The sequence below is a fragment of the Mastigoproctus giganteus genome, chromosome 4, assembly GCF_048544385.1.
Source record: "Mastigoproctus giganteus isolate SK-2022 chromosome 4, ASM4854438v1, whole genome shotgun sequence".
NCBI classification, from domain to species: Eukaryota; Metazoa; Arthropoda; class Arachnida; order Uropygi; family Thelyphonidae; genus Mastigoproctus; species Mastigoproctus giganteus.
Genome location: NC_143578.1, coordinates 104,965,228 through 104,986,433, shown reverse-complemented (window position 1 = coordinate 104,986,433; position 21,206 = coordinate 104,965,228). Strand labels below are relative to the sequence as shown.

General features: G+C 36.2%; 1 protein-coding gene across 1 annotated transcript in view; it reads left to right on the top strand.

Annotated features, from left to right (window-relative positions):
- LOC150086962 (uncharacterized) overlaps positions 1 to 21,206 on the top strand; it is a 270,054-nt gene that overhangs the window by 154,908 nt on the left and 93,940 nt on the right. The window contains exon 10 of the mRNA XM_090372337.1: positions 14,852 to 14,961. Coding sequence (XP_090228463.1) covers positions 14,852 to 14,961 — 110 coding nt within the window. The remainder of the gene's footprint in view (positions 1 to 14,851; positions 14,962 to 21,206) is intronic.

The window sequence follows — 21,206 nt, the reverse complement described above, 5'->3', positions numbered from 1 at the left end:
TTTCAAGTACAGTAGAACGTCAGTTATCCAGAATAATTTGAAAGGCTGCTCTCTCTCTCTCTCTCTCTCTCTCTCTCTCTCTCTCTCTCTCTCTCTCTCTCTCTCTCTCTCTCTTTTTTATATATATATTATTAACGATACTACAGTAAGTTCCGGTTATAGGGTCACATTTGCCAATTGAATTTTGATTCTAATAAGCGAAAGATAGTGTATTATTCGTTTATAACAGATTCTACGAACAAAAAGCCCAATAAACCAAAAACTGCAAATTGTTTTTATTGTTTTCTGGTCGTGGCTTCTAGAATTCTATGTGACCTTCAGAAATGTGCTTTAGAAAATTATCACCAAGACTACTAGGTTTTCTCGGAAACCTTGAGTGAATATCAGATTAGTTTAACTCCAGATTTGATAAGAATAATATCAGCCCGAAACTGTGCAATTTATTATTTTTCTCAATGTTCAACAGTGAAATGAGAATGAAAAGAAAATGCGTAGTTTTACGTTGCAACGAAAAACAAATTATTAAGAGTGAAAATTTAGGAAAAATTAGGTGAAAATTTAGGAAATCTCTCCAAATTGTGGGGACTTCAACAATTTACAACATCAAGAAAAATTTCAATGCCATAACAGAACTTGTGTTGATTATGGATAGTGAAGGAGGATCTAGCAGGAAAAAGACTATGTTGAAACCTGAAAATGCTTTAGAGAGTGTACTTTATTTGTGGTTTCTTCAGAAGCGAAGTTTAGGTGAACCAGTGTCTGGTCCAATATTGGGTGAAAAAGCATTGGATTTTAATCGATAGTTAATATATATAGATAATTAATAGGTAATCGATAGTTAATATTAATAGATAATTAATAGGTAATGAAGATTTTAAGGCAAGCATAGGTTGGCTGAAAAACTTTAAACTGAGACAAGGGCATACGTGAACTAGATATTCAAGGAGAAAAACTTTCTGCAGATGAATCGGCAGCAGTGTCCTTTGAGAAGTAAGTTTGCTTCAGTTATAGCAAATTAAGAGAAAGAAAACATTTATAATGTTGATGAGACGGGCTTATTATAGAAATCATTACCGAGAAAAACCCTAGCCACTTAAAGAGAAATGCCTGCACCAAGTTTTAAGATGAGAAAAGGGTGAGTTACAATTTCTGTGTGTGTGTGTGAAAATGCCACTGGGATGCACAGATTGGTCATATTCGTTAACAATAAGTCAAAAAAAAAAAAAAAAAAAAAAAAATGAGAGCATTTAAGTCTTTCTAATTTTCCTGTTTTGTATAAAAATCATAAATATGCCTGGTGGATTTTTCTGATTGGTTTATAATATTTTTTTATTTAATTAATCTTAATTTAATCGTAAGGTAAGATTAAATTTATTTAAATTTATTTTTATTAGATTAAATTACATTTATTGAATTAAATTTATTTAATCTTACCAGAAAAATTTCTTGTTCGATTATCCAGAAAATTTGGCTATCTGGAAGAGGTCTGACAATAATTATTCCAGATAACTGACGCTCTACCGTATTTTGATCAAGATAATCGGGCAACATGCTGTTCAAACATTATATTAGACTTGTGGAATTTTTAACTACTTGAAACATTACAAAAAAAAACCAAGTATCACAGTTTTGTATTCTATTAAAAAGATTTTCAGTCTTGACATTGTGATTTTCTCTTAGAAACTGGAGAACTGTCATACCTGTGATTTACCAATGTAGAAGTTCTACCTATGTTAGTTATTCATAAGCTTGCTTTCTTGCATCATGTGCCCTTGCTAATGCTATAATTACAGTTAACACCATTGCCGAACAACTTTCAAACAATATTGATACAGCACTATTTGTAGATAACCTTAGCATTTCATGTTATGCAAAAAATATGAATACTGTTGAGAGACAAACTTATTGAAAGACAAGTGGGAATAAATAAGATCAGTTCGTGGACACAAATTAATGGCTTTCACCTTTGCTCCCGAAAAACATTGTGCATCCATTTTTGCTGCCAACATAAACTTCACCGACATACGAAACTACAACTGAATGGCCAACAAAAGCAGTTCATCCCAGCACATCACATTAGACCACAAACTTACCTTTTTAGAGCATATTGAAAACTAAGAACATTCTGTCAGCAAAAGCTAAATATCATCCGGGTTCTCTCAGCAACTAAGTGGGGAGTTGATAGAGCTGATAGATCAAAGCTTGACTACAGAGCACCAGCAGTGCAGTATGCATTACCATAGGAGCATATCGCATGTCTCCAATACATAGTCTATATGCTGAAGCACATGAACCCTCTCTCTCTATCAGAGGATAACAACTTATATTACACTGTGCATATAAAATTAGATCTATGCCTGAACACCTAAACTGGCAGATACTTTTCACTTACCAGCACGACATGTTATACCGAAACCGCCCTTCTGCTAACCGTCCATTAGATATGCGAATAAAATACCTTTCAGAAGAATTTAATCTGTCTTTAAATAATGTTGCAAATACCCTTCCAATTTCCTGTGCTCCTTGGGACATTACTTCACCTTCATGTGATTTATCCCTCCATTAATGGAATAAATCTACATTACATAAAGAAAATTTCTTACAACTTTATCATGCAGTAGTGGATCAGCTCCCCAACTTCGTTGTTGTACATTCAGATGGATCAAAGAATGAGGCCCACGTTGGAATTGCCACAGTTTTTCCAAACATTACTTTGGCCTATGAATTTCCATATGAGTTCAGTATATTTTCTGCTGAACTAAGTGCAATTCAAATTGCACTGAAGCATATTGAGTTCTCCGATATCATAAATAGTATAATTTTTACAGATTCTTTAAGTGCACTTCAAACGCTGAAAAACACCATGAATATCACCCACCCAGTCTTAAAGGAAATAACCTCCTCTTTGCATACTTTATCCGAACTCGGAAAAAGCATACACCTCTGCTGGGTCCCCGGACATATGGGAATCCCAGGAAATGAATTAGCTGACAATGCTGCAAAATCGGCTGTCTTACCACCCGATGACAACTGGAAAGTCCCATATCAAGACTATATATCAGTAATCCAAGTAAAATGCATGTACCATTGGCAATTATCATGGAAAAATCAATATAATAATAAGCTCTGAAGTATTAAGCCAAATCTTGAGCAATGGCTTTCAAGCTTCAGCTCAATTCGACAACAGTAGGTAATGTTGGTTGCCTATGAATAGGTCACACAAATATCACTCATAGTTGTCTATTAAGAGAAGAGATCCCCCCCCCTCAGTGTCATCACTGCAACACAGTGCTTTCAATAAAACATATCCTTGTTGATTGCCCAAAATATGCAAGAGAATGCCAGAATCTCTTCACTCCAGCCACAACAAAAGACCACTTACTTCACTTTTAGGCAATAAAACAAATGTCTGAAGCATCTTTACCTTTCTCAGAATGATTAATATATACCACCTCCTTTAACTAGCTAAAAAACTAACTTGCTGGTACTATTGTTTTTTTGCAATTATCTCTATCTGATAGGAAATAGCATAAATTCTTACCATATGTATGGCACACTATAGCCATAGTTGCCAATGTGCCTAAGAAATCTCTAAATCAACCAACCAATCCTTGTTGCCCCCAGATCAAGTGTACTGCCTCTCTAACATGCTGCTGTTGCAAACAGTCATTCAAGAAATCCACAAAACATTTGCTAGTGTGTGAGTGACCAATCCACAAATTCCAGTCAACATCTGAAAAGTTAAAATCCCCCATTATGAAACACTCTAATTTGCCGGCCCACTCTATTTCCCTGTATAGCTGTTTGGTATACTCATCACTGTCATTAGGCCTCTAACACACTCATACTTTCAGTTTTGGTTTTTCAATGCTTATATCACACCAGACTGACTCAACATTGCACTTGTTACTCACGTCAACTGGATGCACTGCCTTAGATTTGATATTCTTCTTAACTAAGAACATAATCCCTCCACCTCTCCTGCCTGTCTATCCTTCCTGTATACATTGTACTCATTACATTCAAATTCAGCTTTCCTTTTTTCTGAGTGACACCACGTCTGTGCTATTCCTACAATGTCTACATTTGACGACTTAATCAGTATTTCTAATTCATCAAATTTATTTATAATGCCCTTGGTACATGCAAGTATACATGCACATGTTCTTACTATTAGATAAGTAAATATACAGCTCGTATATTTACTTATTCCGTGACAACTCGGAGCAGGGCTTGAAATCCCCGACACCTTACTTTCCAAGCTATTGTATGTTCCAATAGAAGCAATGCAAGAATCACTACCATTTCTCCCTGCATCTCTAGTTAAACTATAGTCTGTATATCCCACCAAGCTAGCAGTTTTCTGACCCTCCTGTCATTGCTTTGTGGCATCAGGAAATATTTTTGTACCCTTCTCTTCAAGTGTATCCCATCCCTTTAAAAACAGTCTCTCCTGTTAACAAGCACAGACTATGCTGAAAAAAATTCTACCCCATGAGCTTTACACATTCTCTCCAGGGCTGAATTGATTGGCAAGGCTCTCAATATGTACTCCCTTCTATTGTGTATGGGCAGAACTGCAGATACTTTCAAATTAACTCAACTTTTTGGAAACATTGCCCTGTACTTGTTAAGTAAGTCCTCTGATATCCTAGTCTTAATATCATTAGTGCCAACATGTACAACAGTATCACCTTTTGTGCCTTAAAGGATGATTTCTGCACCACCGATGTACTCCACCGATGACTACCTGGCAGTCATCGGTGGAGTACAGCAGTATGTCCTGTTCAAAATCTTCCCATCTGACTTTATTGGTGTTATATCTTGTGAATTGTGGCACATATCTTCTATTTTGTTGCTCCAGAGCAATGGTGAAGGTTATAGGGTTATGATCACTAGTATACCAGGAGATGTGTACTTGCCTATTCTATTGTAGATAGTGGAATTGAATACGGTGACATTTATAAAAGACTGTCCTGTCGAAATGATACAATAATTTTGCTTGTTGACAATTTTGAGGCTGTTGGCATTTATCTGTTCCACTAGAAGCTTGCCCTTCCAGGTTAGTCCTTGGACTATTCCAGAGAGTGTAGCTGGTTTTGCCTTCAGCTGCCACTATGATATTATTGCCCACAAGCTTCTGTATGACATTCTCAAGGTGGTGCAGTTGTGGTTTTATGGGTTGATCATACTTATTACACTGCATGTACACAGAGAAGACCTGGGCTTGTCCAAAGGTGCTTTCAATACAGGCACAGGCTGTGTGTGTGTATTGCACAGACCAAAGATTTGTCACAGTCAGGCTGTGGTCTGCCACTGCTGTGACTGTCCAGCATCTTGAGATGGCATTTCCACCTTTGCCTTTAATAATAATGTGAGTTTTTTCTGAGTAAGGGGCTTTACGACACCCTTGTTAAATAGCGTTCTTGAAGACATAGAACCTGTATTTTGTTATCAGTGATAATCTTTGCAATTTGATTCATCATGATATTGACCACTGACAATTCAGTTGTAGGAATTTATGTTTGCCTCCTGATTGATGTCTTTTGTTACACTGAACAACAAATTTTGGGTCATATCTTCTTACAGACATGAAAGTAAGTTTGTTTTATAGATTTTGGGGTGTTAAACACAGAAATAGTGCTTAAAACTAGCCGGGTGGGTAAAGTGCCTGCCTGGCAACCCAAAGGTCGCGGGTTCGATTCCCTTCTCTGGCTTGGATATCATGATGGTGCGTACTATCTGGTTGGATCTCACAGCCACAATATACAAAGGAAGCAGGAAAAAACTGGTTCCTTCATGTATTGCTCACATCATATGATAAAAAAGAAAAAAAAAAGTGCTTAAAATGGCAGATTGGCTCTTGTTTTTGAAAAAAGTAGTTTTTTTATATTTATACAAGGTATTTTTTATTTATATGGTGTAACATGTAGCTACAAACATTGCTGTATCAAACAGGAACCTTTTTGCCTTTTGCTTGCATTCAGCTTCGGGAGCATCCCTTTTCACCATTCAACAATAATCAGCTAACATGGCGGCGGCACTCTATTTGCCTTTGTATCTTTTCTCCATTGCTGTGATTTCTTGATGGAAGTGCTCATCATGTTCATTGTTGATGGCACCACAGTTTGGCAGTAAGAAATCCAGGTGTGAGTGCAAGAAATGCATCTTCAAAGACATGTTGCAACCCCAGTTTTTCATAAGACATAATAAGATCTTCCACAAGCTGCCTGAGTTGCTGGCTTTAACATTTTGACAATGACAATGTGTCAGCAGTTTTTAAAATTTTAAAATCCATTAATATGTATACACTCATATGAAATATACAATTTATTTTTACTCTTATAATGATTTTTGTTTATTGACAGGTATTTATATACAGTCGATTCCGGTTATTTGGGACACATCAGGACTAGTGCATTTTGGCCTGATTAAGCGGCTACCCCAATTATCCGAAGTTTCACGTAAATAGTTAAAAATACAATGTACCCCCCCCCCCTTTACAATTAGTTCACTGTACAATCAAATCACATTACGACGAAACTCACCATAGTAAAGTACCGTTCACTATACAATGTGCAGTAAGCGCCGGTCATTGTGATCACATTTGTGAATTGAATTTTAATTCTATTAAACAGCGATTCTAATTAGCGAAAATAGGAGGAATATTATCCACAGGCTATAAAAGTAAAGATATATTAAGCACAAATTTACCCTTTATTACCTTACCAATTAAAAAATTAAATGATGCATGAAATTCAGAAGAATATACGTGATAATCGGAATAATTAATACATACTGTAATATGTACATACTAACTAAACTAGTTGACATTTCTGTTCACTGACATTTGTAGGTGGGGGTTAAAATTTAAAACTGTAAAAAGATAAGCAATCAATAACAAAAAACACGGCACACACAAATTGCAAGTAACACAATATGTGCAAGTGGGAACGGGGAAACAAGTTACAAAGCTTTAAAAATAGGAATGAAGAGAAGATTCTGAAAATTATTTTTTTTTATGTGATTGAAGATTCCATGGAAGTGTAAACACATTTTACCATAATAACCCACAGAATTCCAGCTGTTAGTATTATTGCAAATTCAATAAGATCGAGTTTACTATCCATTTATGATAAATTGCACTAACAGAAAAGTCCAATAAACAGGTGACTGCTAATTGTTTTTATTGTTTTGACCTACAGAAATCCGACCGAACTATGTGGTACAATCATAGGGTAATCTCCAGTGCTGCGGTCTCCTGCCCCGATTAAACGGCATTTTGGCCCAATTAAGCGAAGTAAACCCTGGCTATTTTCTCGATTGGGCTCTGGTTTTTAAGATTTGTCCCAAATAAATGGCTGCCCCGATTAACCAGTGGCCCAAATAACCAGAATCCACTGTATATGCACGTTTGATGAGGTAACCTTTTTAAAGATTACCAATCTCATCCTTTTTGAATTTAAAAATTTTCATGGCACACTATAACCTTGCTGTTTTTGTGCCACAAAAAATCAAATCAAAATCAAGCTTTAACATTTCCTAGAAAACCAGTTGAAACATTTCAAAAGGCTTTCCATGCTGATTTCCCGCTATCACTAAGGTCACATTCATCTTTGAAAAGTTGCCTTATTTGTGGACCAACAAAAACACCTGCCTTAATCTTCTCTGTACTAAGTCTTGGGAATTTTTCTTGCAAGTATGTGAATACAGCATATTTCCATTGTGTAATAATACAGCCTTAAGAAGCGTCTATAAATAGTCTCCATTCTTTTGGGAACGTGCCTCATTTCATTGCTGCTATTAGACCGTCAATTTCCTTACAAACAGTGAGTTTACCTTCTGTTTGATAGAATTTATCATTGTCTTTATTTCAAGTATGAAATGTTGTCAATTTCACAGAATGATCTAGAATATTCCACTGTTGTAGCCTCAAGACCAAAAGCTCTGCCTTATTCTTCAGCAGTTCGAAATCCCTGACGAGGTCATTAAGCTCACTTTCTATGATCTTATGTGGTTCAGAAGGATAAAGGCGTGGACAAAATGATGAATCCCTTGACGTAGACGGCTGCTGTACTTCTTCATGTGTATCAAGTTAATGTTCATCAGTATCTTCATCAGAGTGTACAGAAAAATAATCGGGTGGTTCATGAATAGGTGGTACTTCACTGTAAGGCCTGGGACGAATTGCAGATGGTATATTTGGGTACATCACTGTCCACTTTTTCTTCATTGTCATCCCTTTTCTAATAGGAAGCACCATACAGAAGTAACATTCTGTGATATGATTTATTGGTTCCCTTCATATCATGGGCACAATGAAAGGCATAAAACATCCCTTTCAATTCACCCACACATTGAGTTTTTATGAACAGGTAGTGCAGCATATGTGCGGAGCCCAGTTTTTATCCTGGTCGCCTACTTTATGCCCAAAATACAAGAAGTAGGCCTTTTTTATGGCGTGAGTTAAGGGACGATTTCTTGAAGCTAACGTGACTTCATGTACGTAACAGAAATCATCCAGACTGTTCACACAATTATGGAGCATATTAATCTTACACAACACAAATACTGTGCAAAAAGTAGGAATTTCATAGAGAACAACTGTTGACTGAGAACAAATCACCCAGTTCCTTGTTGTATTCGAGGATTACTACAACAGAGTTGAAGATGCATTTGAGGCGACAACAACTTGTCATGCGATGCACAGCGAGGCGACAGTTGCTGATCATGTAATAAGAGTGTGGTGGTACTGAAACAGCGGTGTTGCCATGCATTTTGCTGAGAGTCATAGTTGATAATGTAGAGTAACTTGAAAAAAAAAAAAAAGAGCTAATCGACAAATTTTAATGTGATTTTTGCATTCAGAAGCTTGAAATTAGTCAAAATTGGGTATTTTTATTTTTGCAACATTTTGTGTTGACCAGTGTTAGTTGTATTATTCATAGTTGGTACTTGCTTTTATGTTCTCCTGTGCCTTTATGTATTCTGGACATTTTGGGTCCCTTTAAGAATGTGCATGGTCCTTCTTTCTATTCTTGCAATCGGGGCAAGTAACTCACTAGTTCTTATTGGGGCATTTCGTGAAGTTGTGTCCTGTGCCGGAGCAGTGGCCACATGTTTTCTGCTCCTGCCTACAGGTCTTGGCTGAGTGGCCATTGCCCAGGCACTTGAAGCACCTAGAGGCCAGTTTAAGTAAATCCTATTCCTCTAGTCAATAAAGGCTCTTCTAATGGGTCCCATTACCTTGATCACCCAGTTGTGTGTTTTTGTATTTTGGCTTTGTTTGGAATCTGAATTTAAGTGAATACCTTATTTCCTCCATTGAGAAACTGAAGTCCTGAAGATTCTTGTGGTATAGGTTTTCGAGAATCACTACCTTATATGTGTCTTTTGGGATTTCAAACAGAAGAATTATAGGTCCCGATTTTTTGGGTTTGCCTATAGTTAGGTGTATCTCTTCCAGCTTTTTGTTTTCTTGGAGCTTCTGTAGAGGAGGCTGTTTCAGTTACAACCCCATTTTCTCTGAGTTTCCTAATCACCTTTATTTTGCATTTTTGTGTCTTCTTTTAGGTTTATTGTGATTTCTTTCTTCATCTCTTCAGTTGTTTGAGCTGTACTTTGGTAGGTTGCGCTAATGACCAAGTCACTTGATGTCGTCTTTGGTTCTGTCTGAAGAATATTGCTGCTGGCACTTGAAATTTGTTTTGCTGTGACTTGAGCATACAAGCTGTGCAATGGTTGAGGTAATTGAGAGATGGAGTTTTTTTTTTCTCATCAAATTTTGCTCTTAATTCAATATTTTGGACCTGAAGGTCATGGACCAGCTTTTTCATGTTCATCCAGACCCTATCAGTGGCCAGGACCATTTTTCCTGTGACATGGTTTCCCTCTTTTAGAAATTTCCTGAGTGTTGTTCTGAGGGCAAATAAGTAATCCTTCTGTGTGGTGCTTTCTGACTGGCTTGTGTTGACATTAGTGGATTGAGTCCCTATCTCTATTGCACTCTGTAGGTTCCTGTGGTGGTTTAGAATCATCAGCACTTGTTAATTTGTCTCCCAGAGCAGAGGGCTGAGAGAATCTTCCACTGGGAGCTTCTTGGGATGAACACTTTCATTGGAATGACAAAAATTGAAGTGTATTGAACTGCCGGTGCTAAGAAAACAGGTTTTTAAGGCAGATTTCCTGACAAACCTGGAGTTGTCACTATCAACCTGTTGCATCACAGTAAAGTCTCTGTGAAAAGTTCCAAAAGAGTTATAAAGGGTTCACTATGCAGTAAAAACAAATGTGGGGTTGCACACATATAGGCCACAATGGCTGAACGAAGAGCAATTTTAGCTAGAATCTTCCTAATTCTGGCTTAAAATGTTCAGAAGGATGTAAATGGTCAGCCTCTCAGAAAAAATTCAGGAAAATTTAATAGGTTGGAAAGGGAAGTCCAAATGTCCATTTGATGTATCTTGAAGTGTTGGGAAATGAGGATCTAATATCTGGGGAAACTTTGCAGAAATTGGAGTTGAGGCTGGGGCACTCTGAAGGGATAATGAACTCTCCTGTAACTGAATCTGAAGGCAAATTTTGTCTATGTACATCCATTTTCAAGATATAAGCATTTAATTGTGCTGACTTGTCCCATAAGTTAACATTGATCAAGTCTGCATGGATGGAAATTCCACACTAGTGCATGAATGACATGTGGAAGAAACTGTGCCCTCAATTCTACCATAAGTCTAAAAGTTTAAATGTGAATGACACCATTAGTGCTACTATTAAAGATATCACTAGGATGGCCTAAGAACTGGCTTGGATGAAATCAATGAAAATTTGTTTGAATCTTAGACAGTAGAATTGAGCATTGAAGAGTTGTTGCAGATGGAGAAGATAGCCATGAAAGAAGATAAAGAAGCAGCAGCATCATCGTCAGCTTCCACCAGTCAGCAACAACCACCAGTCTGCCAACTTACTTCTAAATGCCTAAAGGAGGCCTTCCAGCATTTTTGAATCCAGCCTTATAATATTTCAAGATGATAATCCTAACATGGATCGGAATTATATGGTAAGTAGAAAAATGTTGGCATGTGCTGCTTCCTACAAAGAAATCCTTCGTTCCGTGAGAAGAGAAATTCACATACCCAACCAACTCTTGGACACCTTTAAAAAACCATTTGCTTCGTCACCTCCTGCTTTGCTACACCCATGGATGGAAATTCTACAATAGTGCATGAACGATGTGTGGAAGAAACTGTGCCCTCAATTCTACCATAAGTCTAAAAGTTTAAATGTGAATGATACCATTAGTGCTACCATCATTGAGTCAGAAGTTGGGGAATGTGAAGAAGCTAATGATCCTGTCTTTTCAGAGAATTCTCAGCTCCAACATCAAATAATATTTATACGTTGTTTTTGTACTTAATATTAATGGTATATATTAATTATGTATCACGGGTGTTAAATACACCCATGCTGTATCTATTCTGAAGTTATTTTCCAAAATGCATTGTGGGAAAGGAAAGAAGGAATTGAAATAAATGATCAGCTGATAAATAACATGTGACGCTGACGATACTACTATATTTGCAGAAAATATAGAAGACCTTCAATTGCTTTTGGACTGTATTAACAACAAATTTAATGATATGGGTTTAAGAATTAATGTCGACAAGACCATAGATACTATTATACGGAGTTGAAACTTGGATGCTGAAAACATCAAGCATGAACAAAGTAGAGGCCTTCGAAGTGAAGATCTACAGATGCATGCTAAAAATATCTTGGTTAGACAGAATCGCCAACATTGAAGTCTTGAAAAGAGCAGGAAGAAAACATGAATTGTTGAGCTTAGTGAAGAGAAGGAAAACTGCCTACCTGGACACATCCTTAGAAATGCGAAATATAAATTGCTTCAAGTAATAATAGAGGGAGGAGACTTTTTTTTGGCTGAAAAACATCTACAACTGGACTGGCAGATCAGCTAAGGATCTTTTTCATCTCGCCCAAGACAGAGAGAAGTACAGCACAGTGATCGCCAACCTCCAATAGGAGATGGCATTAAAAGAAGGTTAATTAAATATGTTTGTTGGTATTTATTTATTTTATTTTTATTTTTTTATTGTTTTCAGCAATGGTAGAATGTGTCCTCTTTATCTTATGTATATTTGAATGGGAAAATTTTGTTCAATTTATGCGAGGGTCTCCAGAACACTTCTGTCTTTCAAAAGAAAACTTGCTGTATTTCACCTTTCTGAAATATGTATTAATCATTGGGGAACTTGTTGTAATAACTGTTAAAAACACTGATTCAAAGCCAAGACATTTAGATTCGTGAGACTATACTACGTTTTAACAGAAACTGAGTTATAAGGTGCATATTGCCAGAAGTAATTATTTTGAGATATCAGTTAAATGGCAATGTTTATTACTTTACTTGTCATTTAGCTAATTCTAGAATTTTGTTGTCATAATTCATATTTTACTGTTCTGTCTACTTTTGAAGGCTAGTTTATATGGAGACACTGAAGTTTCATCAAATTAAATTAAACAAACCCATACACATAACAGCATAAGCATACATTAATTTCATATTAAGACATGTTTTTGTGAACTTCAGTCACTGTTTTAATTTTATCAATGATTATTTTATGTGCAGATGTTTGGGTTACAGTCACATAATTAGCAACTGAGATCTTTATTTTCAGTTTGAAAGATTAAAAAAAAAAAAAGAAAAAAAAAGAAAAAGTAAAATCACTGGAATAAATATATTTAAAACTTGGATTTTTTGGTCTCAGTTTAGACAAGTTTTGATTCCATGGCTTTAACTAACCCGTGATGTATGTTGTAGTCTTCCTGTAATGAGTGAAAGAGACTGCATGAATCTGAACAAATTTAAAAATCTGAGATAAGTATATATATATTTTTAACTTTCCCCATGTACAAGAAATGCTGAGTGACGATAATGATAGTAACTCATGTTGTTAACAATAAACTCATGGTTTCTCCGTGGTTCCTTGAATGCAGAAGGCAGCTATGAAATAAACAAGCAAGCACTGCCAACAGTGACGTGTGAACACTGTCATCAGAAGGTCCCATCTGTAATTACCTGTTCCAAAGATTGTTGAAAGCAGTTGTGGGAAGCATACACAGATGTTTCAAACCTAATTAAGCTATCCCATGCTAAAAGAGTATGTGGAGTTTGTGAATGCTGTCGTAATCAAAGCCATATCACATTGCAAACAAGTGAAGATTCGCGCACAGCTTATTTGACCATCAGCGGTATAAAGAAGGAAAAATCATGACTAGTGTGTGGATGCATTGCCAGACACCAAGAAATGTTTTTGGATTTTTGTATCTGTAGAAATCTGGGGATTGGCAGCACCTACAAACTTGAGGTACCTGGATGCTGGAGAGTACTTACTTCTGAGGCAGGTAACCTACAAGCGCCTCTTTCCTTCCCCCTTCCTCATTTGCCGACAGCACATCGGCACTGGTGGATTCCACCTGTCTGTCACACTCTCTCTGCAGTGAGAATTAGGCTGCGCCAGGGAGATAGATTTTTACCAAACCAGTTCCTTCAAAAAATTCAGTATCTTTATGCTGATTATGCAAAGTTTGCTATAAATAAGACCTACAAGAAAAAACTTCTCAACTGGAGTTGGATCTGTAATAAAAATCATATCAGCTTTGTGTGCCTTTCTACTGCAGTATAGAGAATTACTGTAAGACAGTGTTTAAAATGCACCTATAAAGGAAACCTGTGTCACTCGTGTGTTCAGAAATACCATAGAACATTAAATGTGATATATAAAAAAAAAAAGTAAACTGCAGTCATTATCAACCCACTGCAGGATGGAAGCCTCCTCAACAATTCATGCTGAGGGAAATGGACCATAATCTCCCACACTGGCCCAGTGCAGGTTGGCAGATCGACCGTATTTAGCAGTCAGGGGCTTGAACCCCGGTCTACTCAAAGAACGTGTGCTACTGCATTCCTGCTCCTGACAACTCGGCTGTGGAGGCCATATAGTTATATACAATTGTGTTATGTTTCTTTGTTATCTTTCTTCTCCTAAATGTATTTCTTTGAGTAAATTTTATGTTAAAGTCTAAGTAATTTTTTATGAATCTCTAAAATGAATTATTTCCTTCACAGTGGTAAATACTTCCAGGCCTTTTCATATGAGAGTGAGCTGTGTCTCACATCTTTCCTTTCCCTTCGTGTAATGGGCTACAATACTATTATTAACAAGATTTTACTTTTTCAGACAATAAAAATTTATATGAAGCATTCCCAAAAACAATAAAAGCACAATGACAACATTTTGTCCTAAATGTGTACCTTTAATCCTGAAACAAACAGGAAACTACTGGTTTTGTGTTGCAAAAGTTGGAAGGAGTTGATGTTCAAAACTGAATAGCTTCTTCAATCAATTTCATTGCCATATCTCATACATGAGCAGTGAAGAATGAAGAACAATTCAGTTTTGAGAAATAGTTACAATAGTTATCTGGTATCTCCAAGTAAACTAGCCTTAATTGTTTAGATTAATTATTTATATTGTGATGAATGCCCTTTGTGTGTTTTTCACTTCTTATTTGTCGTGTGGATGGACCATGGTTTATATAAATATAGAATAGCAGCTTGTTTTTTGAAGCTGTGCCTTCTTTGCCTTATTCCACAAATTTGAAGAGCTTTGTATCCAACTGTTGTAACTGATCAGTGATTTTCAAAGGTGTATTGTAAATTCTTTATCTATCATTATGTGCCAATTTATCCATGATCATAGTCAGTAAATATTGTCATTCCTTTGTTTTATATTATAATGAAAAAATAAAAACAGTTTAATTTCTTTAGTAATATAAAACCTGGTGAACAAGTGGAACCTCCTGACACTAGTGATGGCAAACACCATCCAGTATACACAAAAAGCTTACAGGGTCTGTTAAGGTCAAAAATGGAAGCAGGTTAGTTACATATTTTGAATCATTCAACTCCTTCTCTAGCAAAATTATTCTTCAGAAGCGATATTTCATTTTTCTTTGTCAGTTGCTATATGAATACATATGATTTTACAAATAAATTATGGTAGTGATTGCCAGAATAAATATGAATTTAGTTCTGTTCATGAATAGAACTGATTTGTTCTTAATTTCAAGGCTTTCTTCATACCCATTGAGATTAGCTCATCCAAAAAAAAATTTAATAAGATTTATGCCATCTTCTTTTTGTGAAAAGTTGCATTCAAATAAAATGCTTTAAAGATAGCATATAAAATCTACTGTAGATTCATCTGCCAAGGATCACACCTTCTGTAAACAGATTGCTTTTAATTTAGTCAAAAAGTTTTGGCTTGATTGTTTGCCTGGATATTTGCTTCTTACAGATTAATTCATCAGAATCTTTTGTCAACTTAAGAAATAATGGACTTTGATAATTGATCTATTTCAGTTACCTTATTCTTGTTTAATTTTAGAATTTTTAACCTGTGGTGTTTCTGTATGATGCTGCACTATTAAAACAGTTATACCATATTAATTTTCAGGACTTTTAATCCCTTCCCCCTACTCTCACCACACACACAATCCCAAAATCTCAGATCTTTCTTTTCCCCACTCCACCCCCCCCCCCTCTCTCCCACATAAAATTACATTACATATCAAAAATCCCCCCTCCCAATTTCCAGCTTTGATAAAATAAATAGGATGAAAAACATTTGCTTAAGCTCCTGCATTACCTGTGAAGATAATGAAGTGTAAGAAATTTTTTCAAAAATTATACATTAGTTACACTATATTACACTGTTAAGTGCAGATGTGCAGATGTTTGGGTTCAAGATTATATAATCGATTTGAAGCCACACACACACACACGTCCTTGGATATCAAATTACCTGTAAAACTTAAAAAAATTTTAAGTTCTCCATCTCTTTCAGTGGTTTTTATACATATTTAATGCATGTATACATTGTGTATAAAATATATACATATTTAATCTAACAAACAAATAAAAATTTTTTTTTTAGCATTAAATCAGCTCACACACCAACCATAAGAATAAGTATTTACTGTAACTAAAATATTTACATATTAAAATAAAATAAAATAACTATTTACAAAAACTGCTATTATTTTAAATTAAATTATATACATGTAAAAACATTAAAACTGTGATAAAATCCTTAAGATAAAATACACTAAAATAAACCAGAATAAAAGCGATAAAAACAAAAGTCTCTGGAGCTTTCGGAAGCATCGGCTTCCTTCCTCAGCAGTAACAAAACTTCCTGCAGCACGTCCATATATAACAGGCTCACGGTACCTATACACGTGGTGCAGTCGGCGCATGGTCTGAACTGGAAGCGGAAATAGCTCGGGAACGTGTTAAGCAGAACCGTTCATCCGTACTTAGGATGATAGTTTCAAACAGAGGATGCATACGCAAACCTCTGTCCCTATTCATAATATTGTGGTCGGATGAACAGATTCGTAGGCTCTCGAGCCATTTACGGTTCCAGAACCCATGCGCTCGATCCACAATAACTGCATCCTCTGGGGAAATTTGATGCTGCTTCTCCCAAAAATGTTCGGCCACAGCAGACTTATTGTAATCAGCGGTTTTTATAGCATTTGCATGCTCCCCCAGACGATCCTTGAGCCGTCATTTTGTCTCGCCCCACAATCCGGGCATTTTATCCTGTATACTACTCCACTACTCAGGTCCTTTGCTATTGGGTCTTTTACCTGAGACAACACTGTGTGCAACCTCCGCCCGGGAAGCTGCACACAGCGTGTTTTATAACCCCGCAAAACTCTAGTGAGATGCTCAGTAACACCCGGATAGTAAGGAATGTATGCGGTAGCCACAGGAACAAACGGTTCCTGACGGTTAGACTCTATTTCTTTACTAAATCTGTCTATGATCTTCTGGGGATATCCGCATTTTCTAAGGTCTGCTGTGACTCGTCTAATTTCACATTCTTTGTCCTCAGAGGTGGTGCAGTGTGACCCTGCTCTATCTAGTAGAGCTTTCACTACACTATTCTTATGCTGCCCAGTTTGTGCTGAACTATAATGGGTGTACTGGCCTCTGCACATAGGTTTTTTAAACACAGAAGTTTTGAGCCTATGGCCTACCCTAGAGACCAGTACATCCAAGAAAGGAAGGGTACCTCCTGTTTCCACCTCTGAGGTAAATTGTATAAATTGGGAGAAGCTATTAAGCCAATGAAGTGCATCATCCTCTCTCCCCTTCTGGACCGCGGTAAAGGTATCATCAACATACCTTTTCCATTTCTTTATGGGAAACTGACATCCACTAAAAACCCTGTCCTCTAACTCCTCCATGGCCAGATTGGCCACGATGGCGCTAATAGGAGATCCCATGGCTGTACCGTGAACCTGTTTGTACATAACACCTTGGTACACCATAGTGGTGCTGGCCAGACAAAGTTCCACACCCGAACAAATATCCTCTACATTTAAAAGCGATCTATTACTCAAAGAGACATCATTACTCAAAGATTTTCTAACACAATATATTCCATGTTTAATTGGAATGCATGTGAATAGTGACACCACATCAAAAGAAATCATGCTCTCGTTTTCATTTATAATCAAATCTTTCACAAAATTCACAAATTCTTGTGGGGAATGTTATGTGGGCGAGACAAAACGACGGCTCAAGGATCATCTGGGGGAGCATGCAAATGCTATAAAAACTGCTGATTACAATAAGTCTGCTGTGGCCGAACATTTTTGGGAGAAGCAGCATCAAATTTCCCCAGAGGATGCGGTTATCGTGGATCGAGCGCATGGGTTCTGGAACCGTAAATGGCTCGAGAGCCTACGAATCTGTTCATCCGACCACAATATTATGAATAGGGACAGAAGTATCCGTATGCATCCTCTGTTTGAAACTATCATCCTAAGTACGGATGAACGGTTCTGCTTAACACGTTCCCGAGCTATTTCCGCTTCCAATTCAGACCATGCGCCGACTGCACCACGTGTATAGGTACCGTGAGCCTGTTATATATGGAAGTGCTGCAGGAAGTTTTGTTACTGCTGAGGAAGGAAGCCGATGCTTCCGAAAGCTCCAGAGACTTTTATTGTTTTTATCGCTTTTAATCCGGTTTATTTTAGTGTATTTTATCTTAAGGATTTTATCACAGTTTTAATGTTTTTACATGTATATAATTTAATATAATAGCAGTTTTTGTAAATAGTTATTTTATATATATATATATATATATATATATATATATATATTATTTTATCTTTCTATTGTGGTTTATTGTGTTTATTTTCTTGATTACGGGTGTTTTCTACTCATAGGTATTATGGTTAATACATTACTGGTCTTTAAGCTAGCCTAAACTCTGTTATCTTAAATGCCCAGGGCCTATTCATTTATTATTTTTCAACTTGTTACGTATTGCTAAAGAAATTGTCATATTAATTATAGATGAAAAACTGTAGCAATACTACTTTATGACAAAATGATAAAATATTAAACATTTTTATACATTTATTGTATTACATCTTTATACATATTTGTATTACATCACATGGTCGTCAATCCCCTACTTCATCGGGGGCTTTGAGCGGATTGACGGTCCATTCGATGTAATGCATTACTTACTTACCCGTTTCTGTTTGTATCTATCACAGCTTTGCTATTTTATCCGATACTGAATTCTAAGTTTCTTTTAAATTCCCATTTTTGTCCCTTTCCCATTGCTATTTGTTAAATAGGTATTATTTATTATAAATTTATTATGAACCGAATTAATATCCCATAATTTCTACAGCAACTGTGATAGAATACACAAAGCCCAACGGGTGAGTTTTTTAAAAAATTACAATAACTTTACTTACTTGATGTGTATAAGTGGAGGTCGTAGTGTCGAATCAGGAAAGTTTCCCATCCTACTTGATGTGTTTCGGTGGAGGTTGTCGAGTCGAAAATGGAATGTTTCGCACCCTTAACTTGTTTTATAGATGGCTATTTTTATGGCTTTGTCGCTTTAGCGTTTCCCTGTGTTCCGATGGTGTTTTGGCGGAAGTCCCCGAACTTCAGGCCAAGGTCTATTATGGTGGTTTTGTGGCAGGTTAAATGAATTTATTTAGTTGGTCCGAGGTGAGACATAAAATAAATGTAAAAATATTGTAAATACACAACTAAATAAATTCATTTAACCTGCCACAAAACCACCATAATAGACCTTGGCCTGAAGTTCGGGGACTTCCGCCAAAACACCATCGGAACACAGGGAAACGCTAAAGCGACAAAGCCATAAAAATAGCCATCTATAAAACAAGTTAAGGGTGCGAAACATTCCATTTTCGACTCGACAACCTCCACCGAAACACATCAAGTAGGATGGGAAACTTTCCTGATTCGACACTACGACCTCCACTTATACACATCAAGTAAGTAAAGTTATTGTAATTTTTTAAAAAACTCACCCGTTGGGCTTTGTGTATTCTATCACAGTTGCTGTAGAAATTATGGGATATTAATTCGGTTCATAATAAATTTATAATAAATAATACCTATTTAACAAATAGCAATGGGAAAGGGACAAAAATGGGAATTTAAAAGAAACTTAGAATTCAGTATCGGATAAAATAGCAAAGCTGTGATAGATACAAACAGAAACGGGTAAGTAAGTAATGCATTACATCGAATGGACCGTCAATCCGCTCAAAGCCCCCGATGAAGTAGGGGATTGACGACCATGTGATGTAATACAAATATGTATAAAGATGTAATACAATAAATGTATAAAAATGTTTAATATTTTATCATTTTGTCATAAAGTAGTATTGCTACAGTTTTTCATCTATAATTAATATGACAATTTCTTTAGCAATACGTAACAAGTTGAAAAATAATAAATGAATAGGCCCTGGGCATTTAAGATAACCGAGTTTAGGCTAGCTTAAAGACCAGTAATGTATTAACCATAATACCTATGAGTAGAAAACACCCGTAATCAAGAAAATAAACACAATAAACCACAATAGAAAGATAAAATAATAATATGTACTCTGTTCGTACCCGGGCATTGCTAAAACAGCTACTGGGACAACAGAAAAATCTAGAAATAATTTAAGGAAAACCACTATAAAAGTATATTAAAAGTAAAATACAACATAAATTATCATATTACTAAAGAATAATATATATATATATATATATATATATATATATGCCGACCGGGCTAGCCGGGTGGGTAAAGTGCCTGCCTGGCAACCCAAAGGTCGCGGGTTCGATTCCCGCCTCGGGCTTGGATCAAAGTACTGCAAAAACCTTGTGAGGTGCATTATGGCCACAGAAGCCTATGCACCAACAACTACCAAAAAAAAAAAAAAAAAAGTTATTTTATTTTATTTTAATATGTAAATATTTTAGTTACAGTAAATACTTATTCTTATGGTTGGTGTGTGAGCTGATTTAATGCTAAAATATGAATTTTCCCAACCTCAGAGGCCTTTTTCAGGAAACAAATAAAAAGTCTGAAAGTTCAACTCTTGAATGTATGACTGATGTGGCATCAGTGTTTTCCCAAGCATTGTGATTCTTGCCAGCATCACTCATGTCATGTGCAATCATGCATTATTCTGATGCATGTTAAGATACATGATCTCTTAGTTTTTATGGCTCGTTGAAGATTTCTTAAGGATAAATATATCCTTCTCTCTCTCTCTGTCACTATATTCCGTTTTGTAATAAAAAAAAAAAAATTGTGAAGTTGAAAGATGCTGCATACTTGTGAAAATGGACAACTATTTGGTGTAAATTTAACTAGACGTGAACAGATTTTTTGTTCGTGTTCCTATCTTCTGTTTCAAATAAAGTAGTTTGCTTGTTTCTTTCAAACATTATAACATTTGAAAATACGAACTCAGCTGTTCAATCCAATATCTCACCTCCATGTGCTGAGGCCCATTATTCACAGATATGATTGTTACCTGCAAATTTATTATACCAACAGTTTTTAAATCTTTGACTTCCATTGTTGAAGTCAAAGATTTAAAAAGATTCCATTACTAAAGCAGACTAAACCTTCTGGATGATTCTGACTTAATCATAGGCATTTCTTCTGTCGTGGTCTTGGAGAATCTAAAACAAGAGGGTAAGATTCTGCTCTTTTTTTCAGTGAGGGAAGTACTGTATTGCTCCATGTCACCACATATGGTGCACA